Raw genomic sequence first — 27,799 nt, 5'->3', positions numbered from 1 at the left:
GGGGACTGTGTATTACTGGTATATTTAATATTTCTATGATTTGAGATGCTCCCAACTGAAGTAGATAGAAGCTGTGACTTTCCTTTTTTTGGACTATAAAGATTTTATTTACTTTGAGTTTTACAATTTTTCCCCTAATCATACTTCCCTCCCCCTACCCCCCCACAGAAGGCAGTCTATTAGTCTTTACATTGTTTCCATGGTATACATTGTTCTAAATTGAATATGATGAGAGAAATCATATCCTTAAGGAAGAAACAAAATATAAGAGACAGCAAGATCAGACAATAAGATATCAGGTTTTTTTTCCTAAATTAAGGGTAATAGTTCTTGGTCTTTGTTCAAACTCCACAGTTCTTTCTCTGATTGCAGATGGTATTCTCCATCGCAGATAGCCCCAAATTGTTCCTGATTGTTGCACTGTTGGAATGAGTGACTCCATCAAGGTTGATCATTGCCCCCATGTTGCTATTAGGTTATATAATGTTTTTCTGGTTCTGCTTAGCTTGCTCAGCATCAGTGCATGCAAATCCCTCCAGTTAGAAGCTGTGACATTCAAATGAGATAAAAACTTAAGCATTCTTGAAATTTTTTTTTTTTTAGTTTTTTGCAAGGCAATGGGGTTTAGTGGCTTGCTCAAGGCCACACAGCTAGGTAATCATTAAGTGTCTGAGGTTGGATTTGAACTCAGGTACTCCTGACTTCAGGGCCAGTGCTCTATCCATTGCGCCACCTAGCCACCCCTCTTGAATTGTTTTTGATGGAAGAAAATAAAATCAAAATCATTACAATAACAATAAGTCAAAACTCTGTTATCACTTGTATATATATCAGGAAACACTGATTATAACCTAATTATAGTAATCTTATCATTTGCTTTAGATTGGTAATGAAAAAATCACGTGTCTTGTACATCAATTTGTATTATGTAGAGTAAACCATTCCTTTTTTCGTATTTAAAAACTTTAAATTATAAAAGATGTTATATAAAATGTTTTTGTGAAACAGGCTGAGTATTATAGTCGAACCTTAGCAAAAGGAACTTTATATTATCAAGACTCTCTTTGCAGTTGTTAATTGTATTCTAGATAGTAGATTTTTGACCTGAAAGTTTTAAAGTCATTTTGGGTGGTCTTTTTCTTGCTTCTGACTTCACAAGCATTGAGGGTTGTAGGAGGCAACAACTATATTCCTTCTCTGAAAATTTTAGTTTTATACTAGGATAATCGTGTTATTTGGACTGAACTTCTAACTTTGAAATTTGACTCAATTGTGAACCCTGCAAGCAGGAGAAGCTGAGCTAGATTTGAATAGAAGGAGTTAATCCATTACTAAGTTGTAAAGATTTGAGGCTGGGTTCTTGGAGCACCTTTGGGGACCTTCAAGCTTTTCCCCTTGGTTTTTGCAGACAGGTTTGACTAAAATCACTTGGGTCTGCTGAGTTGTGGAGAAATACTTAGGAGTCTAAAATTGGCTCATCATGGTACCCCCGAAGTGAATTATTCCATTTTGTTAAGTTCAGCTTCTCTGTGTGCCAGAAGATGAATCATAAGCAAAATTTGGGTATGTAGAGTATAATAAAATACTTTGGTTGCAGTGACCAAGTTTCCATTTTCTAGAACAAGTTGATAGTGAGAGCACTGTGTTCTTAATGCGTAGAAATAAGGATAGAATTCTCAATATACAAGGTGTACACTAGATAAATCCTAACTTTGGAACTTCCTTATTTTAATTAGCAGGTAGTCCCTGATTTACAAATAAACTTCATGTCAGAAGTCCATTTCTAAATTGACTATTTGGAAGTTTGCAGCCCATTTTCTATATCGAAACAATATGATGATGATGATTGGCTAAGTTCCCTTAGGAGCCTTCAAAATTGTATTTAGTGAACCTTTTTCCCTCCATATGTCGGGCTTTGGGAGTTGTCTGACTGGCAATTTGAGTGGGTATATTGGTGGAGGACTTGTGGTGGTACTGGGGCCAGGGGCAGAGGGTGTAAGTAGTTATTTACACATATATACATATTTATAGCTACACATTTATATCTACATATGGACGGTTCTGAAATTGTGTTAAAACATTGCCAGTAAATATGAATTTCAATCATCAACCAACACTACAAAATATTTAACATTTTATTTATTTAACAACACAGCAGCTTTCCATGTTCAGATGAATTTTATCAATTTCAGACACCAAACTCTGCGTGAATATTATTTTTTCCAGTACTAATTTTTTCCATTCCTTAGTATCTTGGCAGCTGAATTACCCTAAGTATTCCTGGAAATGATTTAAATAGCAAGGCTCTTGGAACTAACATTTTCTTTGGAGAGTCTTTATCTGGGATCCTCTGTCTCTGTCAGTTTGAGAAATCTTTTGTTTCTTAACTGCTGATTGTTCACTGGGCTCAGAAGAAACATAGCTGATGGGATTGCAGTTTTTTAGTAAAATATAAGTATATTTGTTTTTCAAAAACCTATCTTTAGCACTCAGCTAATAGAACAGTTTGCAGATTTATTTTTTGGGTTACGATTATTAGCATGGATCTTTTGTAAATTTAACCCCATCAACATGCTCTACATGAAAAGTGATCAATAACTCTCAATTTGACCTACATTGTTCATGTATTTGCATCTAGGTTTAAACAGGTTCTACAACTGATGAAATTGTATTCAGATCATTTTGATGAGAGTCTTTATTTAGGATTGCTTTACATTAGGGAGCTGTCTGGAAAATAAATGGCTCTGAATTCCTTAATCTTGTCCCTCACAAACTTCTCAAAGTAAAATTGATTTAATATTTCTCAGATGTCTTTAGGAATACTAAATTGACCCATTGAAATGATTGATATCTGGTATTCTGGAATATGATTCCTAACCCAGATGTCTATACTCACGTAGTATTAGGTCTTTGTTCATTGTCTGGCTTCTGTCAGTCACTGGAAGGACCAGTGGCCTCAGGAACTCCCCCTTTCTACTGGGTGTCAGCTGGAATCTTTGAACTCTCTCATCCAATTTATAGCTTCTCCTGTTAAAAGACTATAGTGGTAAGAGGAAAATAGAGTGAGGAGGGAATTGCTTACTCCTCCCCATCTGTCACTGATTTCCCCTTGTTCTAGTCTCAGTGGTAGCTTCCCAAGCCCTTTGCCATTTCCATATTTTTTTTTCTATCAGAAACTCTATCTCAGATTCTTTATTCCTAGCAATATATGAAATGCTCTGGGTAGACAGAGTTCTTTATTTTAGTATTTGTTTCTATTGTTTTATGAGATTTCAAAATAGGTTACTAGTTTGTTCTCTATATACTATTAAGCCAGGAAAAAGGGTTGATTCAGAAGCTGGATTGCTTTTCTGCCTCCCATTTAGTAGCATGTACCTAGTGCTTGGCGGAAAAAAAGATAAAGTGGGGGGGGGTAGAAATAGATAGTAGCATTAGGAAAGGAAGCAGATGGGCTAGCTAATACTGAGGGTCTGAATAAGGAAGGAATCTGACTAGGAGGAAGACAAACATGGCCCTTGGGGGTTAACTTGACAGAATCTTTCCCCCCATGACCTCTTGCCACTTAACACCCAAAGCACCCACCTGGTTGCTGGTACCCTTGCTGTGGCCCACACACTGATTAACAGTTTTGAGCAGAGGCACGCCTCAACTCCTGTCAAGGGGAGAAGGTGAGACAGAGCAGATGAGCAGAAACCCTGATTCTGTCAGGGTCCAGTTAGAGGGATCTAGCTAGAAAAATTGAGCCCTAGGCTGGAATTGTGAAGACACATTTTTCCTATAAAAGCACACTGTGATTAAGTTTTCTCTAGGAGCATGATACTATAATTGCATTATCAATCAAATTAGGAACCCCTGTACTATATATAGAAGCAATATACAATTGCTTCTGTGGGAAAATATTTTTCTGATTTCATTTGGAGGCTTAAAAATTAACTTTGGCAGTAGAACCTGTTCCTTAATTAAAATTTGATTATATTTGTTCTGCATGATAATTCTAATATTCCATACATTTAATTTTTAATCCATACAAATGTGAGTCTGTCAGAAGGCAAATTAAAGACTTTCACAAACTCTGGCATCATAAACTCTGGATAAAAATGTTAAAATATGAAAAGTCTTTCTTATCTTTGAAGTTGTTGGCAATTTAGAGGTTTCTTTTAGGGGAAAAACAAAATTGAGAGGAATGTTGATGTTTGAGTAGCAAGAAAATAGTTACTATTAGGAAGCCTCATTTGCTCTCATCAGTATTTGTTTCTATCATTTTATGACATTTTAAAATGATTTCTTAGGTTGTTCTCTATACACTACTAAGCCAGGAAAGAAGAGCTGATCCAGAATCTGGATTGCTTCTCTACCTCCGAACTGGCAACATGTATTCAGTGCCTGCCAGACATCTTGATAGGAGAGGTAAGTAATAGTTACCTTAATTTATTCTTGTTCTTTTCTTTTAAAAAAAATTTTTTTTAACATAAAAAAAATAGTTCCAAGTTCTTCTGTTCCCTTCTGCCCCCTCACAGAAATGAGATATCAGTTATACATATAAAATCATACAAAACACAATTCCATGTTCGCCATGTTACAAAAACAAAGCAAGAAAGTGAAAAAAAAATTTATGCTTTACTCTGCACTCAGACTCCCATCAGTTCTTTGCAAAGGGACATTTTTCATCTTCAGTCCTTCAGAACTGTCTTGGATTATTGCATTGATCAGAATAGTCAAGTCATAGGGGGCAGTTAAGTGGCGCAGTGAATAGAGCACCGGCCCTGGAGCCAGGAGGGCCTGAGTTCAAAACCAGCCTCAGACACATAATAATTACCTAGCTGTGTGGCCTTGGGCAAGTCACTTAACCCTACTGCCTTGCAAAAAAAACTAAAAAAAATGTTTAAAAGAATAGTCAAGTCACTCACAGTTAGTCATCATACAAATTTGCTGTTACAGTGTGAAGTGTTCTCATTCTGTTTACCTCCTGCATCAGTTCAGATGTAAAAACTTTACAAGTTTTTCTTTTTTTTTTTTTGTTTTGTTTTGTAAGGCAATGAGTTTAAGTGACTTACCCAAGGTCACATAGCTAAGGAATTACTAAGTATCTGAGGTCGGATTTGAACTCAGGTACTCAGTACACCTGACTCCAGGGTCAGTGCTCTATCCACTGTGCCACTTAGCTGCTTCCCCAAGTTTTTCTTAAATTAATTTCATTTTTTTTCCAGTTACATGTTAAAACAAGTTTTAACATTCAATTTTTAAAATTTTGACTTTGGAATTCTCTCCCTTCTTCCCACATTAACCCCCTTCATTGAGAAAGTCAACAGTTTGATATAGGTTAAAAATGTCTAAGCAGTTACCATTATAAAAGTTTCTCAGCCTTCCAGGATATACTATACATGGAAAACTACCTCATTATTGTTGCAGGGCAAAATGAAATGTGTTTCTCGTTTGTGATTAGAAATGTTAAAAGGCAGGTAGGACTTTAAAAGTCCTTAAATTAGATTTTGGAAAATTCTCATCTTTTAGAATTCTATTCCTGAATAAGGAATACCTAGGTTCAAAACCAGCCCTCAGTACTTACTAGCTATTTGATCTTGATCTCTCTAGGCCTCCATTTCCTAAGCTATAAAATGAGGTGCTTTGAATCAGTGGTCTCCAAGGTCTCCTCCAGCACTAAATCTATGTCTGATTTTTTGGGGGGACAGGCCACCAAAATGTAGGAAAGATAGCATGTTTTAGCCACTTACTGTGTGTCAAGAACTATATGAAACTCTTTACAAACATCTCATTGGGTCTTTACAACAACCCTGAGAGTTCCCTCTTTAACGCCCCCCCCCCCTTTTTGCAAGGCAATGGGGTTAAGTGGCTTGCCCAAGGCCACACAGCTAGGTAATTATTAAGTGTCAGAGGCAGAATTTGAACTCAGGTCTTCCTGACTTCAGGTTCAGTGCTTTATTTATTGCATCACCTGCCTTTTAATATTCATGTTTATGTGTAATTAAATTGAATTGAATATATTTTTTCTCTTTTTTTTAAAAAATAGAGTTGTTAAAACTAAGAAATCAGATGGCTTTCTACTTGTTTCATGGTGTCACAAAAGCCAATGCGGGAACAGAACAAACTCAGCTGGCACCCATGCCGCCAATCATTACTGATAGTTACACCTGTAAATATTGCTCACAAATGTATAACTGTGCTCTTTATAGCAGGTAATGAGTTTCAAATTGTTTATTTTTGTGTTTTAGCTTTTTATAAATCATAATAATATTTGTTTTTAAGTCACCTGTGTGTGTGTGTGTGTGTGTGTGTGTGTGTGTGTGTGTGTGTGTATATATATATATATGTCATTATAGATCCCTTTTGGCCTCCCTACTCTGTAAGAGAGCTATTATAAATTTTTAATAGATTGAGTTCCTTTTAATAGTGTTGAAAGAATTAGCTTTGTTATTATGGTTATTAAAATGCTGCCTCCCTTTCCATTTGTTTCAGCTCTATGATCTCATAAATTTGATTTCTCCTACCATCATCCCAGACTACAATTCATTTAGTATAGATTAGCTTCTTATGTAGTTTATATTTAAAAACCTTTTGATTCTCTTTAAAATATTGAATAATATCCAAAATATATATCTACTTAACCTAGATTTCCATGTACTTAAGAAAGAGTTAATATAATAATCTGAACTGTCTCCAGTACTTTTCTGACATGGAGCTTTGAATTTAGAGCAGTCGAACAACAGGTGGACAAGAGCTTCATTCCACCTGCCATGTTGCCTAAAATAGAAAAGGCTACCCAGCATCTGAAGCGTTCCCATCTCCAGTATTTCAGCCTTTGGTATCTAATGATAACCCTGGAGTCCCAGTCAAAGGATAGGAGGAGGAGCCACAGAAATATATGGTTAATGTCGGCCTCAGAAAGGTAAGCAGAATGGTTTATTATTTATTAGACCCTTATTGGGTAGACTTTGGACTCTAGTGGTAGGAGGTTTGATTTTGAAGTTGGAGCCTGGGTTCAAATTTTGACTCTGCTACTTACCTGCATGGCTTTGCTGCTTGGAAAATGAGGGGCTTGGGGTAGTGGTAGCTGATTTCCAAGGTTCTTGGAAGACCCCTCAGAATGAGAATAAACATTATTTAGAGGTCTTTTTTAAGACTATGCACAGCAGTGGTGAATATTGGTGATAAAAAGATGGTTTCTTGGGTCAAACTGGCACTTGGGATTATAGTCATAGTTTATAATATACAGCTTAGACCCCTTCTATCCCTTTTTTTCAACTCTTAACTCTTGCTTGTTAATCTGTAGTCTTAGACCTGGAAATTGGTGCTAATACGGACTCAGTTCACATCTGAACAAGAGATATTTTGCATGCATTCAATTTTCCTTATATGGCCATTTAGGCCAAACTTTTCTGAATAATCATGAGTTTCGTTAAGGCAATAGTGGACATAAGTAACTGTAGCATGTTTCTAACAAACAGTGGCTTGCTGGGGATCACTTTCTAGTGAGACAGCATGGGGAAACAGGGACAGGTCCAGCCACTGTACTGATACTATTGCAAGGCTCTTCACTGAGGATTTTTGACTTTTTTAACATTTGATTACTGATTTCAGTACTGTTGGTTTCCTTTTGTAATCTTTGGCATTTATTATACTTTTATAAAAGTCTTCCTAAATTTCTCTGACTTCTTCATTGTCATATCTATGGAACAATAATATTTCTATTATATTCCCATGTCACCATTTGTTTAGCCATTCCTTCTTTAAAAGGCACCTACTTGTTTCCAGTTTTTAATACCACAAAAAAAAAAATTCTGCTAAGATTTGTTTGATTTGTTTTGGAAGCTTGTTTTCTTTAAAAACTTTATTTATTTTGGTAGATATCTTCCAATTACATATAAAAGATTTTTTTGTTGAAAAAATTTTGAATTTTAAATTCTCTCCTGCCAGCTCCTCCCCTACCCATTGAGAAGGAAAGCAAATTGATACCGATATATATGAAATCATGTAAACCATATTTCCATATTAGCTGTTCTTAGAAAAGAAAACACATACTTACACATAGACACAATCAACCACACACAAAAAAATAAAGTATAAAAAATATGCTTCAGTTTGTATTCAGGGTTCATTAGTTATTTCTTTGAAGATAGATAGCATTTTGCATAATGGGTCCTGGAAGTGCCTTGCAACCTTGTATCGGTCAGAGTAGCTAAGGCTTCCACAACCTTAGCTGATTGTCACAATATTTCTGTCTGCTTACCTCATTTCATATCAGTTCATAGAATTCTCCCCAGGTTTTTTGGAAGCCATCCTGTTCCTTACTTCTTTTAGCATTGAAGTATTCTATCACAATCATATTCCCTTATTCATCCCTTCCCAGTTGATGGGCATCACTGCATTTTTCTTTTCATTGAATGACTTTTTTTTTTTTTAAAGGTTTTTGCAAGGCAAATGGGTTAAGTGGCTTGCTCAAGGCCACACAGCTAGATCAGATTTGAACCCAGGTGCTCGACTCCAGGGCCCGTGCTTTATCCACTGCACCACCTAGCTGCTCCTAAATGACCTATTTTCTAAATGTTTCTAAATTTTGTCATTTTCTATTTCTATAAGACTACTCTATAAATGGCTTGAAATGCTGTTGGGGCATATTCTGAGAAAATTATAGGCTGTCAAACATTTTTTTCTAGGTTTTTTGCAAGGCAGTGGGGTTAAGTGGCTTGCCCAAGGCCACACAGCTAGGTAATTATTAAGTGTCTACAGACTCATACTAAAAGATTTCTAAGAATTTCTTTTTAGCCCCAGAATAGAAGGGGAAATGGCCTAATGGCCTAACTTAGTAGATGAGTGTCTATTTTTTAAAATAATTTAATAATTTTAAATAATTTAATATTTTTCATTCCTAACTTAAACATCAAAAAGGCTAATTCTATTTTATACAATAGAATATAGGACTGAATATGAAACCATACAATTCCATTTCATTGTCCTTCCCTTGCTTTTTTTAAACAGCATATGATAAATTCAGTGTCACTTTTTTAATGATAAATTTTTTTTTCCAAATGAAGTTTTTACCTTCTCTGCTTACTAGTTCTCCACTCCCCCACATTGAGAAAGTCTTCAAGCAAAATAAATTCGTACATTGGCCATAACATTGCTTTCAAAATTGTCCTTTTTGTCTGTGGTTCCTTTTGAACTTCCTTCTGTGCATTTTTTCCAAGGTTTCAATGATTTTTCTCCCCTCTTCTTTCTTATTGTTTACTCCACTTGTCTCCTACCCCTTTCTACTCATTAAAAAAATCAAGGAAAAAACCAAACCCTTGTCATGAATAAGTATGATCAAGCAAAACAAATTCACAGTGTTTGCATACAAAATGCTTGTCTCTGAACCCATCTTGAGTCTATCATATCTGAGTTGGGAAGTGTGGAGAATGTGCTTCATCAAAGACATGTTTGATCATTGTACTAATCCTAGGTTTATGACACTCCAAGCTGTGGTTCTTTACTGTGTTGTCCTGCTACAAATTGTTCTCCTGATTTACTCTTTCTCTTTTCATATGACCCAGGATTCTCTGAAATCTTCTCTTCCATTGTTTCTTAGAGAGCAGTAATACTCGGCTACATTCCTACATACAATTTATTCTGTCATTCTCCAATTGTTGGGTATTCCTTGGGATTCTTTTCCTTTTGAATGTCTCCCCAGGAACAGGAAATTTACTTGGCTTGCAATCCCCCATTATTCTCCTTCCTTTCTCTATTGAATTCAGTGTATCTCTATGCCAAATATGTTTATGTGTGTGTATGAGTATTCAACATTGCCTGGTCTGGTTTCCCTGCTTCTTTCTCTCCATCCCTTCCTCCACTTATGTACACACTTTTTCCCAGGAACCCATTTAGGATAAACAGCAATTTCCCCACCCACTCATACTACCCCCTACTTTTCTGTGACCTGTCTTTCCTTCCCTTCTCTTTGCTGTCTTCCAATCCTCAAGACAGAACCTCTGTTGTTTCTTACCCTTGGAAATTGCTATGCAGCTTAGGTCTTTTCAACTGAAATACTTTCAAGTCCTCTGTTCTATTAAAGGTCCAATTTTTTTTTCTATAGGATTATGCTCAGCTTTGTATGGTAAATTATTCTTGGTTGTCAGCCTGTATCTTTTGTCTTTTAGGAATATTGTGTTCTAAGATCTCCCCCTTTATAATAGAAATCACAAGGTCTCAGGTGATCTTGACTGGTTCTTTGGTGCTTAATCTGCTCTTTTTTTTTTTTTTTTATGCTTTCAGTGTTATTCTTTTATGTCTGGATTTTGGCTGTGACATTCCTTGGGGTATTTTCTTTGAATTATTTTTTTTCAGGAAATTATAGATAGATTCTGTCTTCATTCTTTCCTTTGATTCTGATAGATTTTGACAGTTTTTATTTCTGATATTTTGAAATTCAGGACCAGTACTTTTTAAATAAAATTCAGTAATTCTTAATTTCTCTTTATGAGAACTTAAGCTTTTTTATATCAGATATCTTACTTTTTCTTCTATTTTTTCAGCCTTTTGATTTTGTTCTAATATTTCTGTCTCATAATGTCATAATTTCTTTCTGGCCTATTCTAGTTTTCAGGGACTACATTATTTAGGAAAGATTTACTAATTTCTAAACTATTCTCCTAACTTTTTCTTTTCAAGGCTTTTTATTTCTTGCTTTATTTCTTCACAAAGTCCTTGTAGAAAAATCCATTTTTTTCTTTGAATTTCTGAATTTCTTTCCTCTCCATTTGGGGATTTCTAGATGTCCAGTAATTTTTTTTAATCTGGTCGCTATCTTTGATGGATTCATGTCTCCAGTGTTAGGACTTGAATTGTGGTTCTATAACAGAGCCATTCTAAGATATGGTTTTGTCTGGAGTGGTGAGCCCTGCTGGGTCACTTGGCTTCCTGTACTAAATCAGCCCTCCTTAGATAAAGCTTCCTTCCAGGTTAGGAGAACTGGATTTTTCAAGGCCCTTTATGGTGTCTTAGGACAGAGTGCCACTGACCTGGAATCCCTGATGAGTTGGATCCAATGTATTGCTCATTGCTACATCCTATATCTTTCCCTCTTGGGATTTTCAAGACTTCACACCTGGGGATTTCTTGCAGGGGAGGCAAAGAGAAGAGAGGACTTGACTCTTACTATTACCAGACACAGCTCTTCAGGGTATATGTATCTTGGACTCTCTCTCTTTAGTTAGTTGCATAACAAAATCCATAGATATTTAACAAATACTTATGAAAAATGAGTGTAGATAATTGGAAATTGCAGTAGACGTTCATGAACTTGGCACCTTAGCATAAATCTGGGTCCAGGAGGGAAAAAAAAAGATGCAATGGTGGGGAGACTTGAATGTTAGGATATTAATAAGAGGTTTCCTTGTATGTCTTTTCATATTATAGGGAGAAGAATGGTGACTGCATTGGAAATCTGATTAGGATAGATGATGTACTGACTGTTTCTAGTGGACAATATTTACATAACTTCCAACGAAAGGATAGTAGGATACCTAATACAAACCTAATGGCAGGAGACAGGGTCGTCGTAAGTGGAGAAGAAAGAAGTTTGCTTGCTTTAAGTAGCGGATATGTGAAAAAGATCAACATGACTACAATCACCTGTTTACTTGACAGGTGAATCCGTTTCTCTTGTTTTTAAAGGATCAGTAAAAACTAAGTAAAGTCAGAACAATTTTTAAAAGTTCTTTGTTTTGTAAACTGGATTCTCAGTTAAATATGAATGTTGAGATAATGTAGTTGAATAGATAATTCAAAAGACAACAGGAATTCCTCTATTGCCTTGGTTAAATCCTCAGTGGAATCTGTGTGCAAGATTGAGTCAGAATAGAAAGGTGTGGAAGGACATACCTGAACTGACCAAAGGGAATCCAACAAAGCAGGGGGTATTCTATCTATGCTTTCTCTGAACTGAAATTTTCTTTCCCAAAATAAAGGGTTTATAATAAACTATTCTCAGCTTCCCTTTCCTACTTCTCACAGATCCTAAGAAGTTGTCATATCCTCCCAAGGTTCCCATCCATTTCAGCAACCAACTTTTAAAAAAAGTTAGCTCCTTTAACTTCATCCATGCCCCTGGTGAGCATCCTCCCTCTGCTGATCCAAAAGAGCCAATACTCTGGCAGAGGGAGACTGGAGGACTTTGAAAGTCTATGACTTTTTCAGGGTCACCTTGCAAGGTCATGGCTGGCCTTGAAGCTCCATCATTATAACTCCCTGCCTCTCCAGTGATACACTGGTTGCATTAGAGTCTGCTTCTTCCTCCCTGATTTTGCATTTTGAGCGGACACCTGAGGCCATGGATTGGATTGAGGGCTTTCTTGAATGTTGTCTCCCGTGACCTTCTTTGAGCTTCTGTTACTATTCTTACATTATAAGGGTAGCTAGATGGCACAATGTATAGAGCACTGACCTTGGAGTCAGGAGGACAGAAGTTTGAATCTAGCCTCAGATATGTGCCACTTATTAGCTGTGTGAACTTAGGCAAGTCACTTAATTGATTGCCCCACATCCAGGGCCATCTCTAGTCCTGATTCCTATCTGACCACTGGCCCCAGTTGGCTCTGGAGGAGAAAGTGAGGCTGGTGACTTAGCAATGCAGTCCCTCACTCAAATCCAATCCATGTGCTTGTCATGACATCACCTCCCTGATGTCATGGTCTTCTTAGGGAATATATAGAGGCAGTTTTCTCTCTCCTGTTTCAAAAGACTTTTCAGACTTCCAGAAAATATATTTTTCTCTCCTTCTGTTAGGTGCATCCTCTCTTTCCTACATCTAAAACAGTGGTTAATTAATCTAAATTTTTAACTACTTGTTTACTTTCTATTATTGATTTAAATTGGTATTTTCTAAATGAAGTGTTTTTTTTTAATATTTGTCCATTTTTTTTTCAGGAATTTGTCAAAATTACCCGAATCAACCTTGTTTAGATTAGACTATGAGGAAAGAATTGGGGGTATTGAAACTTCCCTAGGAAACCTTTCTAAGCTGATGGAAAACACCCCTTCAAGGTTGGTATCAATAAGTAACTCAACATTTCACTAGACTCTTAGAGAACACTAGAAAAACAGCATTTTTTTTTCTCTCCAGTGAGAAGCTTCGAGATTTAATCATTGACTTCCGTGAACCACAGTTTATACCGTACCTGAGTTCTGTACTGCCACATGAAGCAAAAGATACAGTAGCCAACATTTTAAAAGGTATAAGCTAGGATTGGTGTTTTTTTTTATTAACTTCTCTTTGTTCTACTTCCTATTAAAACTGCAAAAATAATCTCTATTTTTTAAAAAAAATTTTAATTTTTAATAAAATTTTATTTATTTAATGCAATGGAGTTAACAGTGACTTGCCCAAGGTCACACAGCTAAGCAATTATTAAGTATATGAGCCAGATTTGAACTCAGGTCCTCCTGATTCTAGGGCTGGTGCTCTATCCACTGTGCCACTTAGCTGCCCCCAAAATAATCTCTATTTCAGTGGAATTTTGATCTTAGTTGTGTAGTTAGTTACTCCCACCTATAGAATAGGTCACACCTAATTTCTCATTCTTTGCAGCCCATAATCTTCCTTAAATCCATCAGAGGAGGTTCACCTAAAGCTTTTGGGAGCTACTAGGTGGCCCAATGAATGGAGCTCCAGAGTTGGAATCAGAAAGATCTGAATATAAATAAAGCTTCATATACTAATTAGCCATGTGACCCTGGGCCAGTCATTTAACCTCTGTTTACCTCAGTTTTCTCAGCTGTAAAATGGGGTACTGATAATACTGCCTTGCAAGGTTGTTATGAGAATTTAATGAGATAATTTAAAGTACTTGGTTCAGGGCCTGCTGACACATAGAAAGTTCTGTTAATTTTAAGTTCCTCTTTATCTATTGCCATTTTTTGACTACTATTGAAGTTATGTTCATTGTCCATCTGTTATCCCTTGTTGGTGCTATCTGCATATATATATATATATATATATATATATATATATATATATCTGACCAAATCTCTATTCCAAGCAACTCCATTTCTTTTGTTATTCTGTATTACATAAGTCTTCATCATCTCTGGAAGAGTATTAATAGTTAAAATAAAGATTAATTTTTGTTTCAAAGTGAAATTAGAATTACATGAAAACATTGCCTCATTTCCCAAATTCTGTCTAGCCTGTGGTCTTCCTCCTAATCTCAGTTGGGCTTAATTCAGTTGTCCATCTGCAGCCTCTTTCTATTAGGGTAGGTTCTTAAGGATCATATCTAAGAATTATCCGTCCATCTGAACAGCACATATTTGACCATCAGCTTCTTCACATACCTGGTTTTTCTTTTGTGGATAATTAGGTATCCTTTTTGAGTGATTATGAATCTGATTTGGAAGGTTCCAAGGATGTTTCTGGGTATGATACTATCAGCACCAAACCTTTCTAAGAAGCATCTGGAGGGTCTCCCTTATAGATGCTATTCCCTTGTGATTTAGATCCAGATATACATGATCATGGCAAACACTTTTGATTAGTAGCTTTATTCCTAAAAGGATATTGTTAATCAAATAATGGTTGAATGAGCTTATTTCTGTTATCTCTCTGAAGTAATCTCTATAAGAGAGATCACATAGGAGAAAAGTCTTCATGGCTGTGTTTTGTTTCACCAGATAAGTGCCTTTCTATGATCAAATAATAAGCCCAGTGAAATGTTGTATCTTCTGTACTTTTCACTTTTTTGTGTGACTGATTAATCAGAACCCTACCTCTTATTCCTTCATAAGGCTGTCCTTGATTCAATCAATGTGGATTATTGTCAAGGAGAATCTGAGTCAGTCCCAAGCTTAGCTGCCCCTGTGGTCTGGCTGCAGTTAAGAGAGTGCAGTGATCCAGCTCCTCATCCTTCCATAGCATGGTCACTTGTTGATCTCTGAGGAAGGGTCTCAGGTTACCAACTATGCTGATACTTATAAGGTGCTTAAACCTGTGATTCTTTGCCCCCTCTGCCTCCTTTTCTGCTCTCGGACCTCTATCACTGCAGAAGCAGAGGAGCCAGAGCACTGCAGGCCATCTTGTGTATGTCTTTATGTTTTGAGTGGTCAAGGCCAAAGGCTTTCTCACTCTGTGCCTGGTCTAGTGCTGAACCTCTCTGTTCTAATCTTGCAGCTCCTCAATTTGCATGGGTGGAAGCCTGAAAGCCTTGCCAGATTTATAAGCTTTTGCTCAGGCTTTGAAAGTCCATGGTCACTTCTGTGTGAGAGAAGCCAAATCATAGTTTGTTAGAAGTCAGAATTAAAATATTGTTCTTAAAATACTTCATTTTCTGTTTAAAATCCATTTTTTTTTTCATCTAAAATACTTTAGGTTTGAATAAACCCCAGAGGCAAGCAATGAAAAAAGTACTTCTTTCAAAAGACTACACTCTTATTGTTGGTATGCCTGGCACTGGGAAAACTACAACAATTTGTGCTCTTGTAAGGATCTATATTTTTATTTGTAAATAATGTATTTCTTCTGTCCGTCTCCTTTCAGTTCAAAGGATATGCTCAGAGAAGCAGATTGGAATTAAAAGTATCTTTATGGATTGGCTTTTTCTCGAAATTTTCAAATAGCCACATTATAACTGAACTGAGAAATGGTGATAATGTGATAAATTTGTTGCATTTTGTATTTCATAGTGCCTGACGGTGGTTTGTGTATATTTTATATATTCTTCCCTTTAAAATGGTAAATTTGAAATTTATAAGTTTTTTTCCTTTAATTTTATTTGTGTTGGCAAATTTTAAAAGTAATCCTGTAGAAAATTAAAGTTTTAAAGTGTATAATATTACCAGTATTGTTTTTTCCTCTTTGCCTTTTATTTTTTTTTACTTAAAAGATTTTATTTATTTTGAGTTTTACAATTTTTCCCCTGATCTTACTTCCATCCCCCTACCCCCCACAGAAGGCAATTTGCCAGTCTTTATATTGTTTCCATGTTGTACATTGATCCAAATTGAGTGTGATAAGAGAGAAATCATATCCTTAAAGAAGAAGCATAAAGTATAAGAGATAGCAAGATCAGACAATAATATATCAGTTTTTTCCTAAATTAAAATATTACCAGTATTGTTAATATTGCATTTATTCAACATTTTGACTTTCTAGTAGAAATTTTTTCTTTACTCTCTGTGATGTTTCATTTTATGTTTTCTAGTATATCACTGTTTATATTGATTATGTTCAGAATTACCTGAAATTGCATATATTTTGATTTGCCTATATTCCCGTTCTCAGGTAAGAATCCTCTATGCATGTGGTTTCAGCGTCTTGTTAACCAGTTACACTCACTCTGCTGTTGATAATATTCTTCTGAAGTTAATGAAATTTAAAGTAAGATTTTTGCGTTTGGGCCAAACTCTGAAGGTTCATCCCAGCATTCAGAAATTTACAGAGGAAGAAATCTGCAAAGAAAAATCTATTCAATCTTTAGCTCGCCTGGAGGAGCTCTACAGCAGTGAAGTAAGTGGAATATGGGTGTGCTATCACTGGCATTCACTTACCTCTTTGTTTTTGTACTCACTGCTGCCATGGAGAGAAGGGATTTTTAAATCTTCCTGGGAATCCATGCTTAGCATTTTATCAAATTTTGGGAAGAGATTTATTTTTTTGGTTGAATGTCCACCTTTTGTACTAAGAGCATAATTTAGGCACTTGTAGTCAATTCCCTAAACATCTAATACTGGTTACTAAGTTATGACTTCTTAATCTTAGTAATTTTTAAGACCCCATTTGCATTAACATTCCATGAAGATTTTTGATTTGAATCAGGAAATATATGGGATATAACAAAGAATCCAGAGAATCAAGTGTCTGAGGCCTAGTCTTAGCTCTCTTGTTACTTTTTTTTTTGATGTTATAGAAAGATTTTATTTATTTTGAGTTTTACAATTTTTCCCCTAATCTTGCTTCCCTCCCCCCACCCCCCACAGAAGGCAGTCTATTAGTCTTTACATTGTTTCCATGCTATACATTGATCTCAGTTGAATGTGATGAGAGAGAAATCATATCCTTAAGGAAGAAAAATAAAGTATAAGAAAGAGTTAAATTACATAATGAGATAATGGGATTTTTTTTTTCCTGAAATTGAAGGTAATAGTCTTTGGTCTTTGTTCAAACTCCACAGTTCTTTCTCTGGATACAGATGGGATTCTCCATTATAGATAGCCCCAAATTGTCCCTGATTGTTGCATTGTTGGAATGAACAAGTCCATCAGAGTTGACCATCATCCCCATGTTGTTCAGTGTTTTTCTGGTTCTGCTCATCTCTCAGCCCTCTTTGTTACTTAACGTGAATAGTATGGTGACTTCACCATCTTAGCCTCTCTTGATCATCTATACAGTGAGATATGGCTAACACAAAAGTTCAGTGAATCCTATTTTTCAGTGTTGTCTAGAAAGAGACACTTAATTTTCTCCTTCTGTGATAATGTTTTCAGTTTTCCATTAGAAGCTGTTATTTCAGAAGTTCTATTTCAGAATTTTTGCTATTAAGTAACAGAAGAAATTGTTGCTTTGCTTTTTGGAGTCACTCCCAAACTTCTTGTAGACTGTATTGTAAAATATATTTTATTTATTTTTAGCCTATAGTTGCAACAACATGTATGGGAATAAATCACCCAATATTTTCCCGGAGAAGATTTGACTTTTGTATTGTGGATGAAGCCTCCCAAATTAGCCAACCAGCATGTCTAGGGCCACTCTTCTTTTCATCTAGGTTTGTACTGGTAGGAGACCATCTGCAACTTCCTCCCCTTGTACTGAATAGTGAAGCAAGGTAAGCAATAGGTGGTCCGGGAACACTGGATTTCCACTGTGTGATTTCCAACATGGAGCTGAGTATTCATTCAGTTCACTAATATATCTATTTCATTTGATAATAGAGGTCTTGGCATGAGTGAAAGTTTGTTCAAGAGGCTGGAGCAGAAATGTAATGCAGTTGTTCAGTTGAATGTGCAGTATAGAATGAACAGGTATTTCTCTGAACCCTTATCCTTATCCTGATGAGTTCTGTCTCACCCTGGCTTTCCCATCTTGGACCATTCCATTATGGCATTCAGATCCTTGCTATTGCCCCAAGAAGCTCCTCTTTATCTGTGAACATTTAAACTAATACTCAAGAGTCTTTTTCTTTTTTGTGAGGAATGGGGTTAAGTGACTTGCCCAAGGTCACATAGCTAGTAAGTGTCAAATGTCTGAGGCCAGTTTTTAACTCGGTTCCTCCTGATTCCAGGATCGTGGCTCTATCCACTGTCCCACCCAGCTGCCCCTTAAGAGTCTTTCTTCAAGATCTCTTTCTGAGTTCTCTGACCAGAGTCCAGAGAAGAGCAGGGCTTCTGTTTTGTCCCTTACTGCCATTTGTAGACCATTCTCCTAACAGGACCGCTGAATAACTTTTATTTTTCTGTTTTGTTTTGTTTTTTTTGCAACATGACCTATCTTCCTATCTTTATTGTTCTTATCTTTCAGGTTGATCTCCCATTTTCTCACTTAACTTCTCATTGCACCTTACTCCCTCTTTTTTTTTCCTTTACTCAGTTTTCTGCCACAGCTTTGGGGACATTAGTATTCTTGTTGCCTTCTTCAACTCCACTTTCTCTGTACAATGTAAAGGCTACACCTCAGATTTGGCTGTTTTTGAGAATTACATGATCCCAAGATTTATAACTTTAAGATTAAACTCTCCATCATTAACTTCCTTGGTCTCTACTCTGACTTTCTTCTTCACACTAAACCTATTCATCATCCTAATATCGACCACTTGTCCCTTGCTAATCATCATCATTTTTTTTCCTGTCTCTCACCTTGTGGTTTCACTTGAGACAATACATAGCCTCAATGTCTTCTATGTTCTAGCTAAGTTAACTTTTTTTAAAAAGCAATTTATTCATTTGCCACTTTTTACTTTTTTTTTTTTTGGTTTTTGGAAGGCAGTGGGGTTAAGTGACTTGCCAAAGGTCACACAGCTAGGTAATTATTACATGTCTGAGGCTGGATTTGAACTCTGGTCCTCCTGACTCCAGAGTTGGTGCTCTATCCACTATGCTACCTAGCTGCTCTGCTAGCTAACTCTTTACTCAACTTTCTCCCTTCTTTGTGACTTGACTTAGGATATGAGAGTCCCTATGCCTGGAATGGCTTTTCACCTGTTAAATTTTGGCAGTCTTTAAAAATCCAGTTTGACTACCACATTACATGAAGTCTTCCCTATTTCCCTGTTAATAATGATATTACACGGGAGGTGGCTAGGTGGCACAGTGGGTAGAGCGCTGGTCCTGGAGTCAGGAGTACCTGAGTTCATGTCTGCCCTGAGACACATAATAATTGCCTAGTTGTGTGGCCTTGGGCAAACCACTTAACCGTATTGTCTTGCAAAATTCTAATGATGATGATGATGATGATGATGATGACATCACACAACTGAGACCTGCCCTTTTGAACATCTCTGTATATTCTAGTTTGGACATGAGGAGAAAGCATGCATCTAATTTTAACTTTGAATCTGTCATAATTCCTAGTATGAGCTCTTGAAAGAGTAGGCTCTCAATGTGCTTACTGAATTAATGAATGCCAGCAATGTTCCTCATACTTAATTTTTTCATAAAGTTTTATTTACCGAAATAAATGATGTTCTTTCTCTTTTAGTACAGTAATGTCCTTAAGTAATAAACTAGTGTATGAAGGGAAACTCGAGTGTGGATCAGACAAGGTAGCCAATGCCACAGTCAGCCTGCCCTACCTAAAAGATGTGATGTTGAATCTCCAAGTTCACGGAGATTATTCTGAAACTTCTTGGCTAAAGGGGGCATTTGAACCAAAGAATCCTGTCTGTTTTCTTAACACAGAAAAGGTAAATATCACAGTGTCACCTTTTTAACACCTTGTATCTTTCCAGACTTGTTATGTTTATGTTACTTAAATCTCTAAAAGTCAATTTGGGAAATGTTAATATTTTTGCTATATTTGTTCAGCCGAGTCTTGTGCTGGAAATCATGGCTCTATTTGTTCATTTCTTTAATTTCTTTCAAAATAATTTTGAAGTTGCCTTTATAGAGAGCTCTTATCTGTCTCTGGAAATTAGTAACCTTTCATGTTCTTTAGAAGAATTATAACAATGGAGAAATAGTGACTTGACTACATAGTGAGTGATTACATTAATCTTAGACAAGTTCAAGTATAAGTATGGATGACCATTACATCTATTTGTTTAACTTTAAAGTAATTTTTACTAAATAAGAAATTATCTGTTATAATTCTGATGAATAGAGATAGCTGACTCACTCACAAGATATGAATTTGTTATGGTTGTGAATTTGTTGTGAATTTGTCAAGATCCAGTTTTTGATCCTCTGCTTTAGTTTTCAAGATTTTGACTTCACAGAATCTCAGATTTCAGAAACCCATAGCCCATTCTGCATTTGAATCAGAATTTCTTACCTAAGATGCCTGCCAAGTGGTCATCAAACTTGAGAGGAGGAACCTGCTTCTTCCTAGCATAATCTATTCCAGTTTTGCCAAGTTTTGGTTGGAGGATCAGAGATTTAGACTGGAAAGAACATGAGAAGCCATCTTGTCCTCACCCCTCATCCTTAAAGATGGAAACTGAGACCCAGAGAGGAAGGTGACTAGCTTAAGGTCACCCAGCTATTTGAAGCTGTTTTCTGATTTTAAAGCTAGTGCCCTTTTCTTTTATCACACTGCTTGTCATTCCATTAGTAAGCTTTTCTATTTGTCTAGAAAGTCTCCTTCCTTCCCCTTCACCAGGAAATCAAAGTTTTCAAGAGACCAGATCTTAATATTCCAGACACTGAAAATGTATATTCCTCAATATGCAGGTCCCTCAGGGTTGTCCATGATCTTTGAACTGTTGAAAAGAGCTGTATCCATCTTAGCTGATCATCTCACAATGTTGATATTAATGTGTAACTTCCTTTCCATTATTCCTGTTTCTTCCTTCTAGGTCCAACCAGGACAAATCTGTTCCTTACTTTTCCATTTCAAAGACAGTCAGACACCTGGGCAGTATAGGCTGGAAGGTGCTGCAGCGATACCACACTGGTCTTGGCATCAGGAAGGCCTGATTCAAACCTAGCCTCATAGTCTTTTTTTTTTTTTTTTTTTTTTTTTTAGGTTTTTGCAAGGCAAATGGGGTTAAGTGGCTTGCCCAAGGCCACACAGCTAGGTAGGTAATTATTAAGTGTCTGAGACCGGATTTGAACCCAGGTACTACTGACTCCAAGGCCGGTGCTTTATCCACTACGCCACCTAGCCGCCCCCTTCATAGTCTTAATAACTGTGTGACCATGAGTAAGTCACTTAACCTTTGTTGACCTCAGCTTCCACATCTGTGAAAGGGAGATAATAACAGCACCTGCCTCCTAGGGTTGTTGCTAGAATTCAATTGTTGTAAAGTGCTTCGTCTAGTATCTGGCACAAAGATGTGGTATTGAAATGTTATTATTAATAATGATTATTACTTTAAGATAGTTTGTTATGTCCATCCTGAGGTTTCCTTTTTCTAAGCTAATTACTTTATTAACTTCTCTTAAATCACCCAAAGGTTACCAGACTCTTAAGGCATTTTCCAACTTAATGAAATTGTGAAGAGGTATATTTATAATCCAAAATGGTAAATTCTTCATTCGTTTGTGTGTGTGTGTGTGTGTGTGTGTGTGTGTGTAATCTCCAATGTTGGAGAGGATGTGGGAAAATTGGGACATTAATGCATTTGGTGGAGTTTTGAACTGATCCATTCTGGAGAGCAGTTTGGAACTCTGCCCAAAGGGCTATAAAACTGCTCATAACCTTTGATCCAGCAATACCAATATTAGGTATATATCCTACAGAATTTGTATAAAAAAAAAAAGAATCTCTCATGTTCAGAAATATTTCTAGCAGCTCTTTCTATAGTGGTAAAAAATTGGAAATTGAGGGGATGCCCCTCAATTGAGGAATGGCTGAACAAGTATTGTATGTGGATGTTATGGAGTATTATTGTTCCACAAGAAATCCTGATCTGGGAGCGGCTAGGTGGCACAGTGGATAAAGCACCGGTCCTGGAGTCAGGAGTACCTGAGTTCAAATCCGGCCTCAGACACTTAATAATTAACCTAGTTGTGTGGCCTTGGGCAAGTCACTTAACCCCATTGCCCTGCAAAAAAAAAATCCCTAAAAAAAAAAGAAATCATGAACTGTTGGACTTTAGAGAGGCATGGAAAGACTCGCATGAACTGATGCGCAGTGAAATGAGCAAAACCAAAAGAACACATTAATGTCAACATTGTGAGATGATCAACTGTGATGGATACAGCTCCTCTCAGCAGTTTAAAGATCATGGACAAACCTGAGGGACCTGCATATTTGAGGGATATATATTTTTAGTGTCTGGACTATCAAGATCTGGTGTCAAGGTCTCTTGAAAACTTCCTTTTCCTGATGAGCATGGCATAAATGCCAGAGAGTGGTGAGGCAGATCTTGAGAACAGGCTCTTATGAAATTCCCCCCTTCCCCTCTTTCCCCCTTGTATTGGCTTCTCTATAGGTGATTTTATAGTGGATAGTGAATTTTTTAGTCTACTTTTTAGGTTGTTTTTTAACATGTTTTTGGTTGTTTATTTTTGTTTATTAGGTTCCAGCACCAGAGCAAGCTGAAAAGGGTGGTGTGAGTAACCTAACAGAAGCCAAGTTAATAGTTTTCCTGGCCTCAGTTTTTATAAAGGTAATGAAATCTATTTTTGCTTGTCTAGGCCAAAGTAGTCTTGTAGCAGGTTTTGTTTTATTTTAACAAAAATCATTTAAGATATTTATAGCTTTCATTAACTATAGTCATTTATGGGTAAGAATTAAAGTTAAATTACATTATGAGTGCCAGTTTGAAATTTCACAGAATCATAAAGTTTTGGAATTGGGAGAAACTCTAAAGTTTCTTGTCTTATCTTATCCAGAGGTTCCTAACTCTAGAATCAATGATCTTTTTTTGGAAAAAAAATTTTTGATAGTATTTTATTTTAAGCATTTAAAAACTTTCTGAAAAGGGATATATAGGCTTCCATGGACTGCCAAAAGGATCCAAGATATAACAAATGTTAACCTCTGTTCTAATTCAAGCTCCTTATTTTATTAACCAAAAAAAATGAACCAGAGAGGATAAAGTGCTTGCCTCATGTCATCCTAGTAATTAACACAGAGCTTGGATTCAAACCAGAGTCTTCTGACTGTACTTACTATATAGATCTTGAATTTTCCTAGGGGAGTTCAAATTTCAATTGTGTACTTTTTTTTGCTTTAAGTTTTACTTTATTTTACTTTTCTTTCTTCCCAATAACACTGAAATAGATATGTAAGTATTTTTATTCCTATCAATATCAAAAAATGATGAGATAGTAATAAAGGATAATAGGTGGGCAGTCTGAATCCTGTACTCCTGACCTTAATGTTACTATGAGAGAAAAGAAAATTGACCAGACTTAGGGAGAGCTGCTTTGGAGAATTTATGGAAGAACATGCAAGAATTGCACAAAATAAGAAGGGACGAATAGGTTGATAACTGCAGCAGCGAAAGGATGGATAAGATATCATAACCAATTTTGTCCTTTTGATCTATTGACGTATCAATTTATAAACACCTAAAATTCAAATTTTATGAAGGAATCTTGTAGCTTCTATAAGGTATGTTCATATAATTTCAAAGTAGGAAGAGCTTACTATTATTATATATGATTTCATAATGTAAAAGTACTTTCCTTATAACAACCTTGTGAATCCTGTATTTTATTTTATTTTTTATTGCCCTAATACTATAGCTACTGTTGCTGCTGCTAATTGTTACTAGCTACTACTTGTTATTAGCTTTCAAGTTTTTTTTAATTTAACATTTTATTTGTTTTCCAATTATATACAATAGCAGTATCCATCTATCATTTTTTGTAAAGTTTTGAATTTTACAATTTTCCCCCCTTCTTCCCTCCCCCCCAGGCTGTCTAATAGTTTTTCTATTGTTTCCATCATTGATGTGAATTGAATGTGTAATAAGAATAAACATATGGGTAAACATAACCCCCCCCCCCAAGATGGGAAACCTCAAGAATAGAAAGAGAGAGAGAGAAAATGTACTTCAGTCTGTGTTCAGATTACAGTGGTTCTGTCTCTGGTGTGAGTTGCTTTCTTTACCATAAATCCACCAGAGAAGTTGCTTCAATATTTTTCCCTCAGTTGCTATCACTAGCTGTACCTCCACTCTATTTCTCCCCACTCTCATTTATTCTGTTCTCTCTCTCCTTTCATCCTGGCCCTATCCAAAAATGTGTTGAATCTGAGTACCCTCTCCCTCCCATCTTCCCTCTCTTCTATCACTTATCCCCCCCTTCCCTCCCCCCTATTCCCCATTATCCCATCCCTTCTCATTTTTCTCTAGGATAAGATAGATTTCCTCATCGTATTAAGTGTGTATTTTATTTTCTCTCTGAGCCATTTCCAATGAGAATGAAGGGTCACTCACTCCCCCCCTTGCCTTCCCCCTTTCCACTCCATTGAAAAAGCTTTTTCTTGGCTTTTTTTTTGTCTTTGGAAGTCTTTTTATTTATTTATTTAATATTTATTTTCATTTTGTACAAATAATTTTTTATACATTAATAAAATATTCTTGTTTAAGAGTAAATGAAATACCCCCTCCCCCCTCATAAATATAGACTCGCTTGAGTGATAAAGTAAAGGGGAGAGAAAAAAATTAAAATTTAAAAAAATAATAGTAATAACTGTAGGTATGGCCAAGTGGCGCAATGGACGGAGCACTAGCCCTGGAGCCACGAACACCTGAGCCCACATCCAGCCCCGTCCACCCAACAATCACCCAGCCGTGTGACATGCAAACCACCTAAACCCCACTGCCCTGCAAAAACCAAAAAAAGAAAAAAAAAGACCCAAAATAAAATAAAATAGTAATAATCGTAGGCGTGGCTGGGTGGTGGACAGAGCATTGGCCCTTGAGCCAGGAGCACCCGGGTCCAAATCTGGCCTCAAGACACCCAATGATCACCCTGCTATGTGGCCCCAGGCAGGCCACCCAGCCCCATTTGCCCTGCTCCCCCTCACAAAATACTACTACTAATAATAAAAAATGTGCTTGAGTCTTTGTTACAACACCAACAACTCAGTTGTGGGTGGATCACATTCTTTATGATAAGTCCATCACAAAAGTTACTTCCATATTTTTCCAATGTTGCCATTGTTGATCACAACTCCCTCCTTTCTTATTTCTCCACTACCATGTACTATATTTTCTCTCTCCTTTCACTCTGACTCTGCTGTAGGGTAGCTGAGTGGCGCAGCAGACAGATCCCTGGCCCTGAGGCCAAGAGGCCCCAAGCCCCCATACCACCCCTTAAACCCAACATCCACTTGGCCCTGTGGTCCTGGACAGGTCTTCCAATCCCAGCCCCTTGCAAGAAGTAAAAAAAGAAAACGTGTTACATCTAACCACTCCCCCCCCCCACCCATGGTCCATCCTCTCCTCCATCACTCACGTTACCCCCCCTTCCCCCTGTTCCCCCACTCCTTCTTACTCCAGATGTCTATACCCCATTGAGTATATATGCTGTTTCCTCTCCTAACCACCTCTGATGAGAGCAAAGGTTCCCTCATTCCCCCTTGCCTCCCCCCTTCCATATCATTGCAATAGTTCATTGTAATAAAGAAAAATCTTATATGAAATATCTTGGCCTATTCCCCCTCTCCTTTTTCTTTCTCCCATTACATTTCCCTTTTTTTCTATTGACTCCATTTTTTTACACCATATTTTATCTTCAAGTTCAGTTTTCTCCTGTGCTTCAACTATAAAAGCTCCCTCTACCTGCTGTATTAACCGAGAAGGTTCATATGAGTATTATCAGTGTCATTTTTCTCTACAGGAATACATGCAGTTCATCATCATTAAGTCCCTCATATTTTCCCCCTCTCCTCCAATCTCTATACTTCACCTGAGTCCTGTATCTGAAGATCAAACCTTCTGTTCAGCTCTGGGCATTCCAACAGGAACATTTGATATTCCCCTGGTTCATTGAAAAGCCATCATTTTCCCTGGAAGAGGACATTCAGCCTTCCTGGGTAGTTCATTCTTGGCTGCATTCTAAGCTCTTTTGCCTTCCGGTATATTGTATTCCAAGCCCTACGAGCTTCCAGTGTAGTTGCTGCTAAGTTCTGTGTGATCCTGACTGCAGCTCCATGATATTTGAACTGTGTCCTTCTGGCTGCTTGTAATATTTTCTCTTTGACTTGGGAGTTCTGGAACTTGGCTATAATATTCTTAGGGATTGTTTTTTTGGGATCTCTTTCTTGAGAGGATTGGTGGATTCTCTCCATTTCTATTTTGCTCTCTGCTTCTAAAATATCAGGGCAATTTTCCTGTAGTAATTCTTTGAAAATGATGTCAAGGCTCTTTTCCTGATCATGACTTTCAGGTATTCCAATAATTTTTAAATTGTCTTTCCTAAGTCTATTTTCCATATCAGTTGTCTTTTCAATGAGATGTTTCACATTTTCTTTTTTTTTCTCATGACAAGATTGTTTTTTATTGAATGTGTTACATAAAACAGTTAAAGAAAATTTAAGTAAAATTACTGTTTATTTTGCTTCAATATCTTCCACAAGCAAAGGATTAAGATAAGGGTAGCTTTAGGAACCTTTTGTTTTCCTGATCATTTGTTCTAATAAGTCCCATTGCTCCTTGGTTACCTTAATTAAACTGTTGAATTCTTCTGACATAAACACATATTCTCCTACATCAAATCTAATGACTGTTCCATTAATCCAAGAGGCAAAATCACTGCACAGAAAAGCAGCAAGATTTGCAATTTCTTCTATAGTTCCTAGTCGGCCACAAGGAAGTCTCTCAATCATATCTTTTTCAAAATCTCCAGTTGGGTCAAGACGGCTAAAAGCACCTTTAGTTTTGATTGGACCTGGTTGAATTACATTGAATCGTATGCCATATCTACTCCATTCAGATGCAAGAGACATGTTCAGTATTTCCACACCTGCTTTGGCAGAAGCACTTGGCACTACAAATGCTGATCCAGTCTGAGCATAGATAGTTGTGATAGCCAGGAACACAGCCCCTTTCTTTGCTTTGATTAGCTCCTTTCCAATTTCCAAGGTGACAAAGGCAGTGCCATTCAGAACTATATCAGTTATAGTTTTCCAGGCATTAGAAGAGAGACGTTCAAAAGGAGAGATAAAATTCCCTGCTGCATTGTTTATTACAACATTAGGATGTCCTGCTACTTTGATTAATTCAGAGACAGCATTTTTAACCATCTCAGGATTCCTCACGTCACACTGGATTGCATGCATCTTATTTCCTGTTTGAGAAGAAATTTCTTCTGCAGTAGTTTTCAAAACATCAATATTCCGACTAGCTATCACGCAGTTTGCACCCAAACTGGAGAAAACAGAGGTCATTCCTTTCCCGATACCAGTACCTCCATCTGTAATGAAGACCACTTTTCCTTGAAAACTATTAGGTGGTAACATCACTTTTTTAAGAGGTTCAAAGTATTTAGATCGTTCCAAATCACTTTTTTTGAATAATGCTTTTGCTTCACATCTGAAAAACCGCAGAGCCGGGGAGCAGAGTGCCAGGAGGGCCCTGGGCCTGACGCCGCCGGCCTGCAGCGCCATGGCCTTCGGTCCGGAACTTGGCCGCCAGCCCGCAGCTCGTGGGCCAGGGCGAGGCCTCTTTTTTTTTATCAGATCAAATTTTATTTTTCCATGGAA

General features: G+C 36.9%; 1 protein-coding gene and 1 pseudogene across 2 annotated transcripts in view; one reads left to right on the top strand and one right to left on the bottom strand.

Annotated features, from left to right (window-relative positions):
- The window catches only part of DNA2 (DNA replication helicase/nuclease 2), a 47,315-nt gene that overhangs the window by 13,617 nt on the left and 5,899 nt on the right, over positions 1 to 27,799 (top strand). For both annotated transcript variants that reach the window (XM_074232386.1, XM_074232388.1), the window contains exons 7-18: positions 4,290 to 4,407; positions 6,029 to 6,194; positions 6,710 to 6,904; positions 11,410 to 11,640; positions 12,919 to 13,035; positions 13,115 to 13,224; positions 15,356 to 15,465; positions 16,268 to 16,492; positions 17,614 to 17,807; positions 17,914 to 18,003; positions 19,676 to 19,880; positions 22,659 to 22,748. In XM_074232386.1, coding sequence (XP_074088487.1) covers positions 4,290 to 4,407; positions 6,029 to 6,194; positions 6,710 to 6,904; positions 11,410 to 11,640; positions 12,919 to 13,035; positions 13,115 to 13,224; positions 15,356 to 15,465; positions 16,268 to 16,492; positions 17,614 to 17,807; positions 17,914 to 18,003; positions 19,676 to 19,880; positions 22,659 to 22,748 — 1,851 coding nt within the window. The remainder of the gene's footprint in view (positions 1 to 4,289; positions 4,408 to 6,028; positions 6,195 to 6,709; positions 6,905 to 11,409; positions 11,641 to 12,918; positions 13,036 to 13,114; positions 13,225 to 15,355; positions 15,466 to 16,267; positions 16,493 to 17,613; positions 17,808 to 17,913; positions 18,004 to 19,675; positions 19,881 to 22,658; positions 22,749 to 27,799) is intronic.
- Positions 26,582 to 27,703, bottom strand: LOC141523009 (2,4-dienoyl-CoA reductase [(3E)-enoyl-CoA-producing], mitochondrial pseudogene; annotated as a pseudogene).

The sequence above is a fragment of the Macrotis lagotis genome, chromosome 4 (assembly GCF_037893015.1).
Source record: "Macrotis lagotis isolate mMagLag1 chromosome 4, bilby.v1.9.chrom.fasta, whole genome shotgun sequence".
NCBI classification, from domain to species: domain Eukaryota; kingdom Metazoa; phylum Chordata; class Mammalia; order Peramelemorphia; family Peramelidae; genus Macrotis; species Macrotis lagotis.
The sequence above is the reverse complement of the archived record's forward strand: the minus strand, read 5'-3'. Positions and strand labels throughout refer to the sequence as shown.